This window comes from Anabrus simplex, chromosome 13 (assembly GCF_040414725.1).
Source record: "Anabrus simplex isolate iqAnaSimp1 chromosome 13, ASM4041472v1, whole genome shotgun sequence".
NCBI classification, from domain to species: domain Eukaryota; kingdom Metazoa; phylum Arthropoda; class Insecta; order Orthoptera; family Tettigoniidae; genus Anabrus; species Anabrus simplex.
In genome coordinates, this window is record NC_090277.1 from 47,358,650 (window position 1) to 47,379,868 (window position 21,219).

The window sequence follows — 21,219 nt, forward strand, 5'->3', positions numbered from 1 at the left end:
ACAATTCCAAGTTTAGGCTGCTGCTTAATTGTGTCCTTGACGTTACGAACAGTCGTGTGTGAATAGTCTTACTTGTAGATGTGATTATTAGCCTTTAAGAGGGATACTGTCTGTAATGAATTAAAAGAGAAGTTAAAATTAGTATTTTAAAGCATGCGTATTGACAAGAAACTTCAAGTAGTTAATATGTCAATTGAGAAGTAACGCACTTGTCAAAGTAGTGCTAAGTAGCTCTGACTGTTCAGGCCGCTCCTACCTGTGCAAATGTTTTCAGAGGTTTTCAAATGTTTTGTTTCTGGAGTTTTACACACATTTTAATACACACATGTTATTTAATAAGCCTCCAGTGAAGAAGGGTTTCATACTTGTTTTCTAGTCTTTTTCAGTCTTTTTCACGCCTTTTAACACTCTCACGTCATCTTTAGAACTGATAGATAGCCTATATCCTCTTTACCCATAAATACACAACGTAAAATACGTGCATGTTAAAAAAAAAAAGTGTTTATATATCTCTGTTGGATACTTTTATTTGTGTTCTCAATAGTATGTTTTCTCACTTAATATTTTCTCTTTCCTTGTCCCCTGTGGAAACATCTAACAAGGTTTTACTGTATATAGACCCTGGTCCACTCGATCACTCCACAGGCAATTTTTCACTGCTGAAGTACTGTATGTGTCATAAATAACAACTATCCTAATGAAATTGGTCAATGTGTCCATCTAGAGATGAAAAGATTCAGGTCTGAGTGCTTGGAGCACCTGTAGTTTCAAATTTCATTGCCTTAGAGAAAAACAAGAGAATATTGGAGTAAATATACTTTATTTTATGTACAAAATAAGCACACTATCTTTGTATTCCACTGCCAGTTATAAATTAGTGTGAACCCATGCAACAGTAGGGAAGATACAGTGAACGAACAAAGTCCCACACTTGAAGAGCAGTCCACCCTTCAAGTACATTGATCCACTCGACTTCAGACCGTGATTCAGCCATCCTGAGCAGTTCCTCCTCCTCCTCTGCAATAAAAATAATTAAATCATGCTAAAAGAATCACAGAACACTTCCTACCTCCATAAAGGACATAAATATTTCAGTTTAGCTGGGTTGTGTGGCTCAGACGGAGGAGGAGGAGGATACAGCTAATATTGCCAATAGGAGACCAATCTACTTGTATAGAGATGGGGAACACCAGTCACCTTGAAATCAAATATTTAAAATATTCAAAATGTCTGCAACCTGTACATAAGGGACATAGAACAACTCAGATGAAGATCATAAACATTTTAGCAGACTGTGGAAGCTTCAACTGATTTTCAGCCAGACTGTAAAATGAAATAAACAGGTGGAATGTCAATACATGAGCGAATGCCGAGTATCGAATTATAGATCAGATAAGCTTGAAATATTAGAAAGAAGAATCATCACAAAAATCTTGGGGCCAAGAGATAATCCACCCGAGAGCCGCCCCTATTAGGGAATCAAAACATCGGCCTCATAATTAGTTCATAAGAACAATATTTATTTAATATACGTTTGGATTAATCAGGGCTTGAGTCATAACTCAAAATGAAAATTTCCACCATCAAGCAGATTGTATATTTCAGATTTTATCTTTCAGATTTTATTTGAAAAAGAAAATCCAATACATGGTTCTTCATGTTAGAGAGTACAAGTGGTGTCTAACAATCACCAATGAATTTTTCAACGCAGAGTCTGCTGTGGTCTTTTTTTTTTGCTAGTTGCTTTACGTCGCACCGACACAGATAGGTCTTATGGCGACGATGGGACAGGGAAGGGCTAGGAGTGGGAAGGAAGCGGCCGTGGCCTTAATTAAGGTACAGCCCCAGCATTTGCCTGGTGTGAAAATGGGAAACCATGAAAAATCATTTTCAGGGCTGCCGACAATGGGGTTCGAACCTACTATCTCCCGAACACTGGATACTGGCCGCACTTAAGCTGAATGCTAAATTTCTTTAAGAAAGTTCATTCCTTCGCACCAGAGTGCGTTATCAAAGTTTTGGTAGAGACATCTGTTAGAGAATGTCCAAACTTCTTGATACGGAGCAAACAAACACAAATCAAAATAGACACAGTTCAGAACACTTCAAAATTACCAAATTTACAGTAGTGACATCTTCCGAGAAACCGTTGAGTTAATACAGTTTGTTAAAGTTCAGGCTTTCTCCTGTAGAGGAGTTTCAACTGGCGCAATATTTCAATTAGCGGCGTGGAGGTGTACAGCCCGGTACAATTATTATTATTATTATTATACTGAGATGTTTCATGGCTTGGCAAGTTGTTTTTTGAGCACATCCTTCATTCCCACTGAAATATTTGCAGCGTCTGTACAATTGTGTTGTGTCTTCTGTAATCAACGGCTTTAGTTTCTTCGTTTTTCCATATAATGCATTAACCACCATCCATCCTGGACGAGTTCCCAAAGTTTGTAAGATATTATGTATTTGGATAGAGGAATAATAAAAAACGAATAAATTAACACTGAGAAAATGCAAGAACAAGACACATCAGCATATTTTCATTGTCCATTGTCCTTCCACCTTTCTTTGTTCTTTCATACTGCCAACACCAATACAACATCAATAATATCTACTTCATTTTGTTCTCGCAAGTGGACTGCTCCAGAATTTTGGCTCATGGCCCAACAAACTCTTAGTTCAGCTGACAGATCAGTCCCAACAGCTTTGTTTCTGTCTCACTGCATAGCACAGCATCATCAGCAAAAACAAGTGCATTTGTTGTCTGGTCCTTCCTTTATATATATATTTATTTATTGTATTTTATGCCAACATAGGAGCACTTTAATCAATCCGTATACATTTAACATAAAGGCTAAGTTAAGAATGAACTCGATGGATGAAGCTGTACGCATAAACTGGCTTCGGTGGTGGGGCCATGTGAGGTGAATGGAGGAGGATAGGTTACCTAGGACAATAATGGACTCAGTTATGGAGGATAAGAGAAGTGGAGGGAGACCAAGACGACGATGGTTAGACTCAGTTTCTAACGATTTAAAGATAAGAGGTATAGAACTAAATGAAGCCACACTACTAGTTGCAAACAGAGGATTGTGGCGACATTTAGTAAATTCACAGAGGCTTGCAGATTGGATGCTGTATGTATATATTGTACCGGGAAATGATTACGGGGCCAGAGCATGGGAAGGATCTCAGGTAGTGTTTGGTTTCTTATTGGAGCAGGTACAGAGATGGATAGTATCGCAGGGCGAATAATAGATGGTAAAATCTTTTTGATATTGTTTATTCATAAAAAAATCACACTGCAGTTGAAACTTTGAACTCAAATTTCTAGCCAGTATTTTCAAAAATGGAAAATAAAATATTGATGCTATTACCTTCTGAGGCGTCTACTTGCTCAAAAAATGTCAAACATAAATATCACTCTTTTAGATGTCATAAACACCCTACAGTTCATCTAATACGGATTTAAATACAAAAATATCACTTTGCACCTTGAATTTCAATAAGTTCATCACTTACGGTGCAGACCTATAGTCTTTCTAATATTTTGAACATAAAATTAACACACACTTTCATGAATAAGTTGATAGTTCAAATAAAAAACTTTGATCACTTGCTGTATGTTTCTACAGTTCATTTAAGTTGAAAATAAAATGAAATAGTGCACTTGCAAATCCTAAAGTTCATCTATGTGAAATTAAATCAAGTAATATATGATTTTAAAAAGGAATTTACAGTTCAAAAGCAAAATATGAACCTTTCTTATATTATTATAAATTGCAAGCTGAAATTCACACGAAGCACTTGTTGGAGCACTGTAATTAACTGAGTGCTTTGTTAAAAGTCAGTAGGATTACTCACTCAGAATATGAGAAGATCACCTGGAATCTGCTTACAAGTGTTGGTGTTGTGCTGTACGGCGGCTTGGTGCATGGAACATTCCGCAGCGTGCAGCCAAGGCTCGAACTCAGCACCGGCGGCGTGACAAGTCTGTTCAGTGAAGATACCACGTTAATATCCCTCATCGACGTCCCTCGATGGGTACCATAATTGAAGAAACCATGTTAATCCCACGCTGGAAACGACGTTCGATGCAACAGAATCTAACAGCACTTTGCCATGGAAAGTTCAATTGGCACTATAGAGCTCTCAATTATCACTAATATTGATGTTATAGACAGACACAAGTCTCTATGCACAGTTCTATTCTCATGTTAGTTTACGGTGTTGAATGTGTGACTTAGAATATCACAGTTCATGCTACCGTATGATTTATAAGTCAGGTTAATAGAGTAAGGACTTACAATCATTTTCAACACAGAAAACACAGTTTTTATATACACACAGTTTATGGAATTAGGGTTTAACACTGTCACAGTTCATAATAGACACTGATTATGTCTGAGGTTCAACCATAGAATAATAATCACAGTTCATAAGCACTTGAAAAAATGTCATTAACAAACAGTCTCTGAAATAATACTGTTCACAGATTAAGACGATTTTATGACTGGATTTACAACACACTAGTCTGTACTACTTAATATTGTCACAAAAAGTTCTTAATGTTCACTTAGTTTCTCGTAGTAGCGATTGAAGGATCGAGAAAATGTACAAAAAAAGTCAATTCTAGACCTGTTAATGGATGAATGTCTAGTGAAATAATGTCTCACCGTCCACAATTGTACTATTGTAGGAGAAATACGTCTCAGAATCATAAAGATGGTCTCAAATTAGGAGTTTAGTTCACCACACACAATGTTTTAGAATACTGTCACAGTCAATGATTCAGTTCAGAATTATGTGGAAAATGGCAAAGTTCACAATGTCGTATACTGATAAATGAAATACTTGACACTTCAATTCATAATTTCTATTATAGCTTCACTCGGTTAACACACTTCTAGGTATTATATAACGACGATTTAGTCGGAGAAACTTTAGAATATTTCCTTCATCGTGATGTGGCAGAAACTTGACTTGCGACGTCTTCGCACTATTTCAAAGTGTTCAAGTGTGACCACTATGTCCTCACGGATCGCGACGGAGCATACTGTCCTTCTGTCGTACTTGCAGAACACACTTATGGCACACTGGCTATAACCTTGGTTCACTGACCTATTTATACCTGTCTGCGAGCAGCGCTCGGAATCAGGTGATGAAGGGGTGATAATACTTTCCAAACTTTAACTTGTTATATTTTGGAAACCACTGGATGGATTGATCTCAAATTTGCAGGGTTTCACTTCCAGAATATTGGCTACAATTTAGCATTGGCCTCATGTTGATTGGTCCAGGCATTAAAAAGTTCATAAAATAATTTCGAGAGAATTCTGAAGGGAGGGAAGCTACAGGCAGTGGTGACGTCACTCGACCTTGCTCAACTTGCTGTCTCCTTCACGCAGCGCAGTGAGAACGAGAACATTCTCTCACACAGCTGTTCGTGCATCAGAACTTAACTGTACGCTCATGAATAAAATTTATAACTCGTATGTGTCAGGGCCTATGCCTTCCTGGTACAATATGTATGTATGTATGAGCATTAACTACAAATTTGGCTTATGTTTGTTCTTCTGCTCCCAGAACTACTACTTTCTTTCTGACCTGGCTGCCCTTTCTTCGTCAGTTATGGTGTGCTGTTTGTGTGTAAAAGTTTTTATCATAGGATATAAACTTCATGGTTTTGATCCGTATTGAATTGTGATCACAATAATAATTATTAAATTAATGTCGTAAATGGTCCACCTTTTCAATACTATAATATGCAATATTTTTGAATTACATAACTAAACTAGGGACTAGTTTTGGCCTTGGCCAGTTTAATAATGAAATTAAAAAATGTTTGGTTGGCATTTCTTAGTCCATTCTCGCATGATTTTCTCCAGTGTGCAGTAGTGAGAGACCGTCACCTTGTCAAAGTCTAGTCAGGATTTCAAATGATTCAGACAACTCCCCTCTCAAATTTAACTTTTGATTTAGTGTTGTTAAGAGTAATTCCAATAAGGTTGATAAGTTTCTGGTGTAATCCAAATTCCTTGAGGATTTTAAGTAATGACTCACGATGGATACTGTCATACGCTTTTTTGAAGTCAACAAAAGCGATGACTAACTTTTTTTTTTGAAATCACAGGAATAGAACCAGCTTTTGGGTTGTTAGGCCATGTGCATTTGCAGAGTTTCGCCCAGACGTGAAATTTGGGCTCATCAGCTGGATTGGCACGCCCCTCCAGGACTCTGCTTAGCAGTAGCAGACCAAGCATATGGTCCCGCCGTATTAGCAAATAGGGATTGCTAACCTGCTAAAGGAGAAGTGAATTCTCCATTTAAAAATACGTACTCCCCATGGAGTCCAATATCAAAGATCTGCGGCCGTGAAAGCCTTTTTTGATTAACTTTTTGTTTCTCACTCTTTGATGTTTCATGATCCACTTAAGACTGATGATTTGATCTGAACAGCTTCTTCCAGTTTGAAAGCCTCCCTGATATTCTCCAAGTTCTTGGTTGAGTTGTTCCTGAATTCTTGTTAGGATAATTATGTACAGGATCTTATATGCGACATCAAGTAAAGAAATCCACTGGTAATTATTTGGATCCAATCTATCACCCGTTTTGTGTATATTGCTAACCTGCTAAAGGAGAAGTGAATTCTCCATTTAAAAATACGTACTCCCCATGGAGTCCAATATCAAAGATCTGCGGCCGTGAAAGCCTTTTTTGATTAACTTTTTGTTTCTCACTCTTTGATGTTTCATGATCCACTTAAGACTGATGATTTGATCTGAACAGCTTCTTCCAGTTCGAAAGCCTCCCTGATATTCTCCAAGTTCTTGGTTGAGTTGTTCCTGAATTCTTGTTAGGATAATTATGTACAGGATCTTATATGCAACATCAAGTAAAGAAATCCACTGGTAATTATTTGGATCACCCGTTTTGTGTATTGGATGAATCATAGCTATGTTCCATTCTTCAGGCAGTTTTTCCGAATTCCATACATCTATGAAGTGTTTGTGGACGTTTTGAAGTGTTTGTTTATTTGCATTTTTGCACAGCTCTGCAACCACTTGATTCTCTCTTGCTGCCTTGTAGTTCTTGAGCCAACCAATCGCTTTGATTACTTCATTGAAATCTGGTGGTATAATCTTTTCTAGATGTGTTTTATTTTTTGGATAAGGCTCAAATTCTAAGTATTCTTTCGGTTCCTCAGCATTTAGTAATTCTTTGAAGTGATCAGCTAGAATTTTGGCATTCTCTTGATTATTGTGTACTAGTTTCCTTGTTTATTTTTCATCATGAATGTGGGTGGAGTATACTTTGATTGATATTGTCTAAATGTGCTGTAATAGTCCCTTGTCTTATGTTGTTTGAATGACTCATCTATGATGTTTAGGTTTTCTTTTTGATTCTTCTAATTTCTTTGCCTACTTGTCTTCTAGCAATGGTTAGTTCTCGAGATTTTTCGGTTTTCTTTTGTTGGTCATTTAGCCATACTTTGTGCCTTTTCTGTATTGCTATATCACATTCCTCATTCCACCAGGTGTGTTTCTTTCTCCTCCTAATAGGAGCAATTTCTTCGAGAGAGAGAGAGACACACACACACACACACACACACACACACACACACACACACACACACACACACACACACACACACACACACACACACACACACACACACACACACACACACACACACACACACACACACACACACACACACACACACACACACACACACACACACACACACACACACACACACACACACACACACACACACACACACACACACACACACACACACACACACACACACACACACACACACACACACACACACACACACACACACACACACACACACACACACACACACACACACACACACACACACACAGGTTTGCCTTAAGGACACAGAATAGCGCACAATAAATTTTACAAGAACAGAATACAGTGAAACCTCGTTAAGATGTTTCTGTAGGGGACAAGGAAAAAGAACGTGTTAAGCAAGAAAACGTACTAATGAATATACGAATAAAAAATATCCAACAGGGACATGGAAACACTAGATATAATTTTCTCCAACATGAGGGCATTTTATGTCATGTATCTGCGGGTACAGCGAAGACTATAGGCCTAAATGCCATTTCTAAAGTTGAGAGGAAAGTATTAAAAGGTGTGAAAAACACCAGACAACAAATATAAAAACATGTGTATAGAGGCCAACAAAAATATTAAAGTATTATTGTGGATCACACTCTTTCTAAAACAAATGTTAGTAGAAGCCCTTTATTTCGGAGCAGTGTGTTATTGAACATTACCTTCTGGTCACATTGTAGGACAATGAATTGGAGGTTACATTCGACCATGCACAACTGTGAGGAATGACTTTGGCTGCCATTCTGAATCAAACAAAACTTTGACCAACTTCAGTGATTGAGTCGAAAATCAAAGGTATGAGTTTCAACATTCGCGACCTCTGCGCAATTATGCCAGTTCACTTTCTGATTTTAATTCTGTCTTTATTAAGTTATTAAGGAATTTCACATTTTTCGTTTCCACAACTAGGCTATCACAAGACAAATATGCACCATGCTAGTCATTTTCACACAATTATGTTCCTAATCCAGATATAGGCGACAAATATTAGTTACACTTCACTGTACCACCCAATACAAAATGCATTTCTACCTTCTGAATGGAAAGCGAAATACAAGCACAAACAGGCTCAGGAAGGTCTTTCCCCAGAATGACGCAACTGTGGTGACGGCTCTTACACGAGTTGGAAATCACGTTTCTTTCAGAAGGGATGTCAAATACAGTAACATTTTCAGGTACGTGATCGTACTAAGAGGTAATAGCAAAAATTCGCAACACGATAAGTGAGGTATTTTTATATAGATTTAATACGATGAGAATAGGGACTTTGAATTTACGGCGTGCTAAGCGGGAAAACGTGTTAATGAGGAATGCACTAACGCGGTTTCACTGTATATCCGTAAGTCCAAAAAAGATTTAAAACTGATCAGCAGTTCCTACTCGGAACATAAGGCTAGATACATCATATACTGTGCATCCCACAGAGATGGTGTCTAAGTATAGCCACAAATTACTTTATAACGTAGGTGACGATTCTGTCTAGGAATTCCTTTTCCAGTTTGTATTTTGTATTCCATGTCATAAACATCCTCAGAATCGTTCCCTTTGTGCCCAGGAAGAGACTTTTCACAATAATCTACTTCAGACTGTATGACTGCAGGGGGAAAAAAAAAAAAAAGGGACAGTTGGCTTATAATATCCTCTTTTTCTCCAGGTCAACATCTGTTGGTTGAGAAACCAAAGATTTGAATCTGATAGTAGGATCAATAATTTTGGCTTTGTTCTTCTGCCTGCTTATAGCAATTATATTGATCTTCAATTGCTATCTCCACTGGCAAAAAAGTGCACTTCTTTTTACATGTCCAGGTTTTTTGGATGGAGCGTTTCAGCAATTCTCGTTATGATTGAATTATGGTGTTGATTCAAAGTACTTCACTCTGAAAACAGCTTTTATTCTGTTCCGTTCCAACCAATTCTCTTATAATTATACAAATGTGATGCTCCTTTACCAAACATAGTTGCTAACATTTTTTGATTTTTTTTGTTTGTAAAGAAGGAATCCATACTTTCCTACTTCCCAGTGTCGACTTATGAAATGAGACATAAAAACTTTCCAGTCTGTCAAACAAACTAAATTCCAGTATAAATTATAACAGTATAAACATACCTGTAAAAAATAAGCACTATTATACAAAGAATGACATGTTTCGTTCTACAAGAACATCCTCAGATTCTATCAAATCACTTAAATCATGCATATATATGTACAGTATTGTTTACGTTGCATAAACTTGTCCATGATAGAGAATCAGGTGATAATATGAACAAATATTAACAAATAATGATGATTTTTATAAGAAATAATAATAATAATAATAATAATAATAATAATAATAATAATAATAATAATAATAATAATAATAATAATAATAATAATAATAAAAAATTGATCATGTTGCAATCTCCAGGAGAAACAGCCTTGAGATTATGAATTTCAAGGTAAAGAAAGGCATCAATGTGGCCTCAGATCATTATATGTCTCTTATCAAATTCAAACCAATTCCCGCAAACACAAGGAAGACAACCAAACAGATCACACGCTTCTACAATGATAAACTTCGGCAAAGGGTCGAGGAGTTCCACGAGAAGGCTAGACCAAATGACTGTGACTTTAACAACGCCAAAAGTCTCCTTGTTGAGGCCGCCAAAGACGTTGCAGAAATCAAGAGAAGCAAAAAGCATGCCTGGTGGAATGGTACCTGCGAATCAGTCCTCCAAGAAAGACTCAATGCGTGGAAACAGTACTACTCTACGAAATCAGAAAATGATTGGGAAACCTACAAAACCCAACGTGCCCAAGCAGCTAGGGTGTTCAGAACTGAGAAACGTAAATATGAAAAATCTCTCATTGAAAAGATAGAACAAAACTTTAGGAAGAATGAAAGCAGAGAGTACTACAGAGCCTTCAAACGCAAACTCACTGGCTATAAACCACCATCTCTATGCTTTGAGCGAAAGGACGGCACACTGGCGACGTCAAATGAAGAAAATTGCAGCATTCTGGCAGATTACTTCAAGAATTTACTTAATTGCTCTAAATCGCAAAGCCCCATTGAGACCAAGGAACCCTTACTCAGGTACCCAGATTCCAGACCACCCGACAGAGATGAAATCAAGCGCCACATTGCCCGTCTCAAAAATAACAAAGCGCCTGGGGAAGACTCAGTAGTAGCAGAACCATGGAAATATGCCCCAGAGGAATCACTTGATATCTTGCAAAAGCAAATAGAAGAAATTTGGAACAAGGAGACCCTACCCGAAAATTGGAAAATAGCTTTGATCCATGCATTACATAAAAAAGGCAGCATGAAGAACATCAACAACCACAGAGGAATATCTTTGCTACCCGTGACTTACAAAATTCTATCACTTGCCATCCTGGAGCGTTTGGAAGCACAAGTCGAACATCAAATGGGTGAATACCAACCAGGGTTCAGAAAAGGTCGCTCAACAGCTGAACAGATTCAAAATCTCTAAACGATCATCAGATATTGTACACTAAGCTCCAAGCAGTATGTGTCTGTCTTTGTGGACTTTAAGAAAGCGTACGACTCCATTGACCGGGAAGTCCTGCTAAACATCTTAAATGAATTTGGAGTTGATTTGAAACTGCTGGCATTAATTAGAGCCACCCTGACCGATACAAAATCCAAGGTGAAGTTCCACGGATGTCTCTCGCATTCCTTTGACATCAAAACAGGAGTCCGACAAGGTGATGGGCTATCCCCGATACTCTTCAACTGTGTTCTTGAAAAGATCATCAGAACCTGGCGGGTGAGATTACAGGAAACCAACTACAGTCCATTGAGAATAGGAACCAAATCTAAGGGGATCGCAACAGACTGCTTAGCATTTGCCGATGATATTGCTGTTCTCTCAAACGACATAGAAACCGCTAGAGCTCAAGTTGAAATTTTAAAGGAAATTGCCGAACAAACTGGTTTGCAGATATCGTTTGAGAAAACAGAAGTAATGACTAACATCAAAGAGGCTCCACCAAAACTCCATACAAAATAAGGGGACATCACCCGAGTAGACAAATTCAAATACCTGGGTGAGATCATCATGAAAAATGGACTGGACAAAGAAGCACTTCAGGAGCGAGTACGCAAACTGGAAATAGCCTACCAAACATCCCGCACAATCTACAACAAAAAATGCCTTTCCCAAAACACCAAGATACGTCACTATGAAACAGTTCTGAAGCCAGTAGTTCTATATGCAGCCGAAACCCTGTCTCTAAATGCCAACAAAGGATTCCTTGAAGAACTGGAGAAAAGAGAACGCAAAATTGTGAGAGGAATCTTGGGATCAAAGTACAGAAATGGAGTCCATCAAAAGATATCCAACAAGGAAGTCTACAGCAAAATAGAGAAAATTACCGACACAATCAGAAAAAGACGGGCACGATTTTACGGTCACCTGAAAAGAATGGACGGAAGAAAGTTAGCTAAAGAAATATTTCACTTTTTTGATTCAAACCCCAAAAACCACAATTCCCTGGTTTAGAAATACCAAAGAAGACCTTCAAATGCTACATATCTCAGCTGAAGACGCCCTTAACAGAGATCTCTTCCGCAAGAAAATATTGACGAACGGGCTAAACCGAGACGAGCAACCGAAGAGAAGACACGGTGCCCCTTGGACAGAGGAGCGTAAGCAGGCCCACTCACAAAGAATGAGGGAAATTTGAGCTCTAAAGAAGGCCAAGTTCAGTGTCAAATGCAACAAGACTTAACGTGGTCCTTGATGGCCCCAGCGAATTATATAATAATAATAATAATAATAATAATAATAATAATAATAATAATAATAATAATCGTATGGCCTCAGCTACTGCGTGCAGACATTTCAATTTGATGCTATCTGGCTGTCTGCTCATCAATTTTGACGTTCCGTTTTACTCCAGGCCCACTAGATGGCAGACAGAGTAAACCGGATCTCTCTTGGGCGTCTGTGGCTGAGATTTTAATGAATTTTGTCGGGTAAACACCAAATGTGTCACCAGAGATCTTTTACATGCCAACATCGTACGACATGGAGTGTCGAATGGACTTTTTTTTCCCGCCCTTCAAAAATCCGACTACCTCTGCCGGGTTTGAACCCACTATCTTGGGATCCGGAGGCTGACATAATGAAAAAAAAATGCTAGTTTACACTATGTAAACAATACTGTACATATATATGCATGATTTAAGTGATTTGATAGAAACTGAAGATGTTCTTGTAGAACGAAACATGCCATTCTTTGTGTAATAGTGTGTATTTTTTACAGGTATGTTTATAGTGTTATAATTTATACTGAAATTTTGTGTATTTGATCGACTGGAAAGTTTTTATGGCTCATTCAACATCTTTTGAGACTATCCAATTATCAACTTATGAATAATTTCTTGAAACATTTTCCTATAGCCGTTATAAAAATTCTTACCTGATCTGTTATCACCCATGGGACTTCCAAAGATAATCGCCTTAGTATGAGGACTCTCTCTAAGAAGCTTGGTTACAGCTTCCTCAAAAGGCTTTTCGTACATCTCATACTGGATGGTATACCTAGCAACAGTAGAAAACAAGGATTTGTTAAAAAATAAATACTGAAGTATAACATTTGTTGTTGATTCACATACAAGATCCTGAAACGTTACTGGTTGTTCCTTCAACAAGCACATGCCTTATAAACGGACCTTTATTTTGATATGATATAGTATGTGTTTTTAATGTGCATGTTTTTATGTGTTTTTATCTGAAGATGGCTCAAATAAGAGCCAAAATGTGTCCTAGAAGTGTGAAATTAACTGATAATAAGTATTGAATAGGTGAATCAAATCAATAAACTTTCTTAAAGAACTAAATCTTTTTTTTTTTTTTTAACCGAGCTCAATAGCTGCAGTCGCTTAAGTGCGGCCAATGTCCAGTATTCGGGAGATAGTAGGTTCGAACCCCATTGTCGGCAGCCCTGAAGATGGTTTTCCGTGGTTTCCCATTTTCACACCAGGCAAATGCTGGGGCTGTACCTTAAAGAAAGCCACGGCCACTTCCTTCCCACTCCTAGCCCTCTCCTCTCCCATCGTCACCATAAGACCTATCTGTGTCGGTGCGACGTAAAGCAAATTGTAGAAGAATAAGAAGAAGAAATATTTTTAAAACACAGCCTCATTATACTCGTATGTTCCAGCCGCTCAAAAGTAAAACCTATAGGAATTGTCTTTTGGAGAATTTTAAATTTTATTAAGTATGGAAGTGAAAGCTGGGTGGACTCATGATATTTTATTTATAAGTTGGAAGTAGTAAACATAAAAGTAATGAGAATGATTGCTAGTATAAAGGATGGGAACAATTGCAGGTATATATTCAGAATGAGGAAATAAAGGCTAAGTTATGAATAAATTTGAGGAATGAAGCTGTGTGTATAAAGTGTCATGTGAGGCGAATAGGGGTAGACTTGGACTTGGTCATGCAGGGCGAGAGAAGCAAAAGGAGACCAAGGGGATGATGGTTAGCCTCATTTTTTAATTCTTTAATGAACAGATGTGGAATTAAATAAGGCCACAAAGTTAGCTGAAAATTGTAGAGATGCCTCATTCACACAGGCCTACAGACTGAATGCTGAAAGGCATAGGGGAAGTCTGTGTAATTTAGACCAATATTATCTTTGGTATTTGCAAGTTTGGTCACACCCCGTCTGAGACGAGTTCAACAAGACAGCTGAGGGTAACTTTCTTCCTGGAAGTTGTTTTGCTAATGGACTTAAGGTTGAAGAGGGAGGAGGAAAACATTCTTATGGTGACAAGTAAGTGTATTGTGAAGTATTATTTCAACCAAGAGAGTATTTAGCTTTTACAAGTAATGATGAAATATCTAGGTAAGTTTTAACATAGTTTCATTCATAAATTTTAAAATACTTTGCATATTATATGGTTTTTGATTAAATCCTTGCATGTCATGTAATTTGGACTGCATGAAGAGTGTGTAATTGGGCCGTTGAAACAATTATAATAATTACGTTTCTTCATGGTTTTACTGGTGATTCTAAAATAACTTGTTTTATAATTTAAGGCTGGCCCCGTGGTGCAGGGGTAGTGTGCCTGCCTCTTAACCTGAGGCCCTGGGTTCCATTCCCGGCCAGGTCAGGGAATTTTTACCTGGATCTGAGAGCTGGTTCGAGGTTCACTCAGCTTACATGATTACAATTGAGTACCTATCTGACGGCACTGTAGGTGACAAGAATTAAGATGACAATCGGATTCAGTGCAATAGTTGCAAAAAGTGGACTCATGAAAATTGCAGCAAAATTCAGGCTGAATTTTTATCATTGTCTTACATGCCAAAAGTGACGACTACAATCCATAGTGTCGTACTTTATTGCTTAATATTTCATAAAAAATTCATTAAATAACTTATAAGTATTTATATTTGCCAGCCCAAATTACTCGCTATCGGTCCTAATTACACGATAACGAATTTTAGAATAAATATTACTTTTTAACAAATTCTAAAGATAATATTAACATTTATTTTCACCAAAACATTTGATATATCTGTAGTATACTAATTATCGTGTAAAAAATTAGAGAAATTTTCATTATGGTCATTATGGACGTTTAAAGTTAAGTGGCCCAAATTACATGGACTTCCCCTAACAGCAGTTTATAATGACAACAGAAGGATGGATGAACAGATGGATACACTCGGGTGTACAGCCATGATTGTTCCTTTTTGCTGTGTTTAACCTTTTCACTCTGGTGAAGCGAGAGCGGACGCATGGCCTCTGGAATGGGTGCCAATGGCAGCTGACCATGCCCAGTGTATGGAATACTTTCTGCTCTCCGCTTTCTCGCTCGCACTTGTTCACATTGTTAAGACATGACAAGCTGACAACTTTTACAAAACATATATAATTCAATCAAATATATTTGCACATGTATTAGTCAATTTCATTCCAACAAAGCTTCCCATCCTTGCAGCTTTGGACAGAGCATTGGCAAAGTTAAATTTCTCCCGTTTTTATTTTCTTTGATTCAATACCCAATATTACTATTAACACTATAACAAATAACATGATAACACGATCATTCCACAGGATCATTGCACAATATCAGGATAAGAGATTTATCTGTGGTTAGGGTGACCAACCATCCTGCTTTTTAAGATATTTTGTGAATAACCCGTGCAGGATGTCATCTGTCCCGTAACTGTTTCGTTTTCTATCTGTTGTGTGTCCTTCGCGATCTCAGCTCTGCGCCTGATAGCTCCGCAACACGCCGCAGCCCGGATCTTTTCAGACTCTACGAGGTGACTGCAGTGGGCTTGCTTATGACGTCAGCCAGCGCTATAAAAGGAGCAGCATTCCGCTACCGCTACTTCCCAGGACTCCCCAGTGTCCAACGCCAGAATACACTGAAAGTCGAACACGGAGGCTATCCCTCTTAAACATGTGTATCGAACAGGTGGACTGAATTCTGGTTGTGAGGTCTCACCTCTGGGCACTGCCTCACCTCCCGCTTCCTGTAGCCACTTCGAGCCGATGCCAGTACTCTACTCATCCCTCAGTCCTCACTCATGCTCCGACCTCAACAGTAGTATTCTACTAATTGTGAATATTTATGTCAGTTCCTGACAAGCCTACGACAAATACTAGCATTCTGTTAGTAAGAACTTTCCTTTCACGTTACACTAGTAATTCTACAAGGCAGATAGTTTTCGACTACTTTGAACTCTCTCTCTTATTTGACAGACTATCTCCTCAAGATAAATTCGTATGTATATAGAACTCTCATGTGTATAAAGTGTATAGTTCAACAGACCCTCAGTCTACTGTTAATATCATTATTAATTGCGTACAAGTTCATCCAGCTTCAAGAAAAGTTTAGTTATATTTATGTACCTATTGTGTAAAAACTTATCGAAGCAATAGATTTATGTTGTGTTTCTGTATACCGATTCCTTGTATACAACACAACAAAATTTGGCGACGAGGAAAAGTTATTCGTGTGTGTCGCCAACAAAATTGGCGACGAGGTAAAAAAAAAAAAAAAAAAAGAGCTCTGTACACTTGCCACAATTAACAAAAATTTAGGCAACGATGCAAAGTCATCCGTACATACACATTTCTACAGCGCAACTCTGCCCAGTTTACGCCCCGTTCGAACTACCGACAGCCAGCCTACATTTCACGGCTCTCTCCCAACACCTGTTCAGCACGCGTCAGCTCTCTCGCTCTCTCTCACTCCCAGCCGATCGAGTGAAGGTCAAGTTCACAGCCAGTCTCCTTACACGCTGCTTCACAAGTTGTGCTCTCTATCGCAAATCTCACCATGGCAACGACAGAACAATTCGCCGCTATCTTACAAGCTTTGCAACAGCAACAACAGCAATTCATGCAGCAACAGCAAACAGCATTACTTACAGCCATACAAGCTCTTTCTGCTTCTGCACAGCCCACAGCAGTTCCTCAATTTTCTGCTTTTGACCCGGCCAAGGAAGAATGGTCAGTGTATTTAGCCCGCCTTCAGCAGCACTTCATCTGCCATTCAATCACGGACGAAAAGCGCCAACGTGCTCTCTTTCTCAGTTCGGTCGGAAATTCTACATGTGAATTACTGCAAAAATTAAGCCCTGAAGAGCAGATCTCAGAAGTGCCTTTCGTGCAGCTATTAGCTCGTATCAATGACCATTATGCTAAAGATCCTCACATCATAGCCGCTCGCTACAAGTTTTTTCAAAGCAGGAAACAACCACACCAGACTCACGCAGAATGGACAGCAGAACTACGTGGTCTCGCCAAGCCCTGCCAGTTTATCTGTTCCAAGAACGGTTGTCGCACGCCCTACACAGATTCCCTCATTCGAGACATGGTCATTCTCTATACTCCCCAGGACAAAGTTCGTTTTGATGCTATAAAAAAGAGTAACCCTTCTTTAGAAGAAGTACAGCGTATTGCCACAGTCTACGAAATGACTACCAAGACTGCAGCGGAAATAGCTACTAAACATGAGGTCGCTCAAGTCTCTCAGCCAGCCCGCCAGTCATCTGCTCCTTCGAACCACGCAGTCAAATCGCTCTCTGCCACGCGTTCTCGCCAGGTTCCCTCTCGCTCTTCTACGAAGAAGCACACTTCTCCGAAAACGTCTCAGCTCCTGCCTTCCTGCAGAGGATGTTTTAAACATCGTGAACGCCGTGACTGCTGTTTCTTCAAAGCCACTTGTGATCGCTGTCATAAAGTAGGACACATCAAGACTGTATGTCAAAGTTCGCTCCGCCCTGCCCGTACTCATTCGGCATGGAAGCCTAATACACAGCCACAACAGGACATGGAAATAGATCAGATCCATCTCATTCTTCCTACCAGGAATACTAGTAAGATAATCGTTCCAATCTCTTTCTCTGATCGCTCTACTAATTTTCAATTAGATACTGGATCACCTGTCTCTATCATCAACCTTGCTACATATCACGACTTAGGCTCACCGTCGTGCTCTCGGCTAACATGCAGCTTGTTACGTTTAACAAGAGGAAGATTGATATTAAGGGACAAATCACTCTTCCAGCCAGCTATAAAGGTATTCAGAAGGTCATTACCTTACTTGTAGTCAACAACTATACGGCATCTAATATTCTCGGCATGGATCTATTCAATTTATTCGGATTCCAAATTTCTGACAACGTCAATGTAGTCTCTGCCTTGTAACCTACCTCTGATGTTACAGATCTCCTCGAGCAATTTCCGGAAGTCTTCGACTTTACACTAGGCACCGCCAAAGACTACACAGCTCACATACAGCTGAAATCAGGAGCCAAGCCTCGCTTTTTCAAAGCCCGTCCAGTCCCACTGGCACTTCAAGACCAAGTTACTAAAGAGTTACAAAGATGGATAGAAGCTGGTATAGTGGTACCCGTCAATTCCAGTAAATGGGCTACTCCACTCGTCGTAGTTAAGAAACCCAATGGCAATATATGCATTATGTGGTGATTTTCGTTCTACGATCAACTCGCAGATTGAAACCGACGTCTTTCCAATTCCCCGTCCTGAGGACTTATTTCGCCGTTTAGCCGGTGGTCAGTTCTTCTCTAAAGTGGATCTCAAAGAAGCCTATCTACAGCTACTTTTAGACAAAGAATCCAAGCAATATCTCACGCTGAATACTCCTTTTGGACTGCTCCAGCTCCAGCGTCTCCATTTCGGCATCTCTTCCTCCGCTGCTATTTTCCAGCGCTACTTAGCACAGCTAACCACCTCCATTCCTGGTTGTGCTAATTACCTTGATGACATTCTTGTGACTGACAAAGATCATCAAGAGCATTTACATAATCTGCACCTACTTCTCACTAAATTGAAAGAAAATGGCCTCTGAGTGAACCTCGCTAAATGCACGTTCTTTCAACCCCAAGTTCACTACCTAGGTCATATCCTCGATAAGAATGGCATTCGACCTAGTGAAAGGAATGTCTCTGCGATTGTCAACATGCCTGCACCGCAGAACATCAAGCATCTCCAATCCTTCATAGGCAAAGCAAACTATTACAACAAGTTCATTCCACGCTTCGCTTCAATGGCAGTTCCGTTGAACGCCTTACGCAAGAAAGGTGTTAAATTTAATTGGTCTCAGCAATGCCAACATGCCTGGCAAACTATCAACAAGGCCCTTGTTCAAGCTGTCAAACTCACTCACTTTCAGCCCGGCAAGCTCCTAACGCTCGCCACGGACGCCTCTGATTACAGAATCGGCGCCGTTCTCTCCCAGAAAGATCGTCACGGACAAGAACGTCCTATCGCTTTCGCTTCAAAGACACTCAATGAGCATCAACGTTGTTACTCACAGATCGAAAAAGAAGCTTTAGCTATCATCTTTGGTATTCGCTGTTTCAACAAATATCTCTATGGCAACCATTTCCTGATCATTACTGATCACAAGCCTCTTGTACACTTATTCCATCCTGGTAATAAGATCCCTGAGCATTCTCTCAGAAAACTTCAAAGATGGTCCCTGTTCCTTTCTGATTATTCCTATCAGATTGCCTATCGTGCCACATCCCAGCATTATAATGCTGATGCCCTCTCTCGCTTACCAGTACGTCCTGATACTGCCTTTGATTCTCAAGAATCAGAATGTCTTCAGTTGGACATCGAACTCGAGGACACAGTATGCAGCTTTCCCATTGATGCTACCTGCATCGCTACAGCAACGGAAAAGGACAGTACACTCGCTACAGTACGTGCTTACATCCGCAACGGTTGGTCTCTTCAAAACAAGCTTCCTTCCAGCCTTGTGCCTTATTATCGTCTTCAGCATCGTCTCACGACTCGTGCCAGAGTCGTCTTATTAGAGACAGGCACCCTCTTCCGAGTGGTTATCCCACTTAGTCTACGGCAACACGTTCTCGACTTGTTACATCAAAGTCATTGGGGAATATCACGCACCAAGCAACTCGCCCGTCAACACTGCTATTGGCCCGGTATTGACGCCGCCATCGAGAAGCTCATCCGCCATTGTGAACCATGTCAGATTCATCAGAACGCCCCCATCCTCTGACCTCGCTCCATGGCCTCCTGCTACTTCTCCATGGGAACGAGTACACATAGACTTCGCCGGACCTTTTCTCAACTCCATGTGGCTCATAGTGATAGATGCTCTCTCCAACTTTCGCTACGTTGTTGACATGCATTTCACTACTACTACAGAAGCTACCATTCGTGCACTTCAGAAGATATTCACAACTGAAGGATTACCTCAAGTGCTCATTTCCGACAATGGACCGCAATTTACTGCTACTGCTTTCCAGAACTTCTGTACACATAATGGCATTCGGCATATCCTAGCACCGCCTTTTCACCCTCAATCTAATGGTAAAGCTGAACGTTTTGTGCAAACTTTTAAGAAAAGTATGAAGAAAGCAGTATCTTCTGGTTTAAGTAAAGAGGAAGCCTTGTTACAACTCCTAGGAAATTATAGAACTCTGCCTGGTGCTGACAATGTCACTCCCGCTCAAAAGCTCCATGGACGCCCTCACAGAACTTTACTTTCTCTGTTGCAGCCTCTTCCTGCCCAGTCAAAGAGCTCGCAACCTAAGTTCAACGTCAACGACAAGGTCTACATAAGACTTTCAAGTCCAATCCGCTCTGGTTACCTGGTATCATCTGCCGCACCTTAGGCCATCGTCTCCACGAGAAACGCATCTGCCGCCACCAGGACCAGATACGCCTCCGATACCATCCATCTCCTTCTATTGATTCTCTTGTCAAACCTAACAAATCTATTGCTGAACGAGCTCTAGATCACTTAATCAACTTGGGTTCCTTTCAGGACAATTCTGCGCCCCTTCGCCCAGTCCAGGCTCCGGACACCACAACAGAGACGGCCGACTCTCCTGCCCAGCATCGCTGCCGCCGCCAGCGCCGCCGCTTCGCACCGTATCGGCGTAATTAGGAGGGGAGGGTGTTGTGTGTCCTTTGCGATCTCAGCTCTGCGCCTGATAGCTCCGCAACACGCCACAGCCCGGATCTTTTCAGACTCTACGAGGTGACTGCAGTGCGCTTGCTTATGACGTCAGCCAGCACTATAAAAG

The 21,219-nt window shown here is 39.9% G+C and overlaps 1 protein-coding gene across 1 annotated transcript in view; it reads right to left on the reverse strand.

The window, feature by feature from the left end:
- Positions 1 to 757: 757 nt before the first annotated feature.
- The window catches only part of LOC136885093 (FAD synthase), a 144,907-nt gene continuing 124,445 nt past the window's right edge, over positions 758 to 21,219 (reverse strand). Inside the window, exons 10-11 of the mRNA XM_067157537.2 lie at positions 13,088 to 13,209; positions 758 to 1,017 (exon numbers count right to left, since the gene is read on the reverse strand). Of these exons, the coding sequence (XP_067013638.2) occupies positions 875 to 1,017; positions 13,088 to 13,209 (265 nt within the window). The 3' untranslated portion in view covers positions 758 to 874. The remainder of the gene's footprint in view (positions 1,018 to 13,087; positions 13,210 to 21,219) is intronic.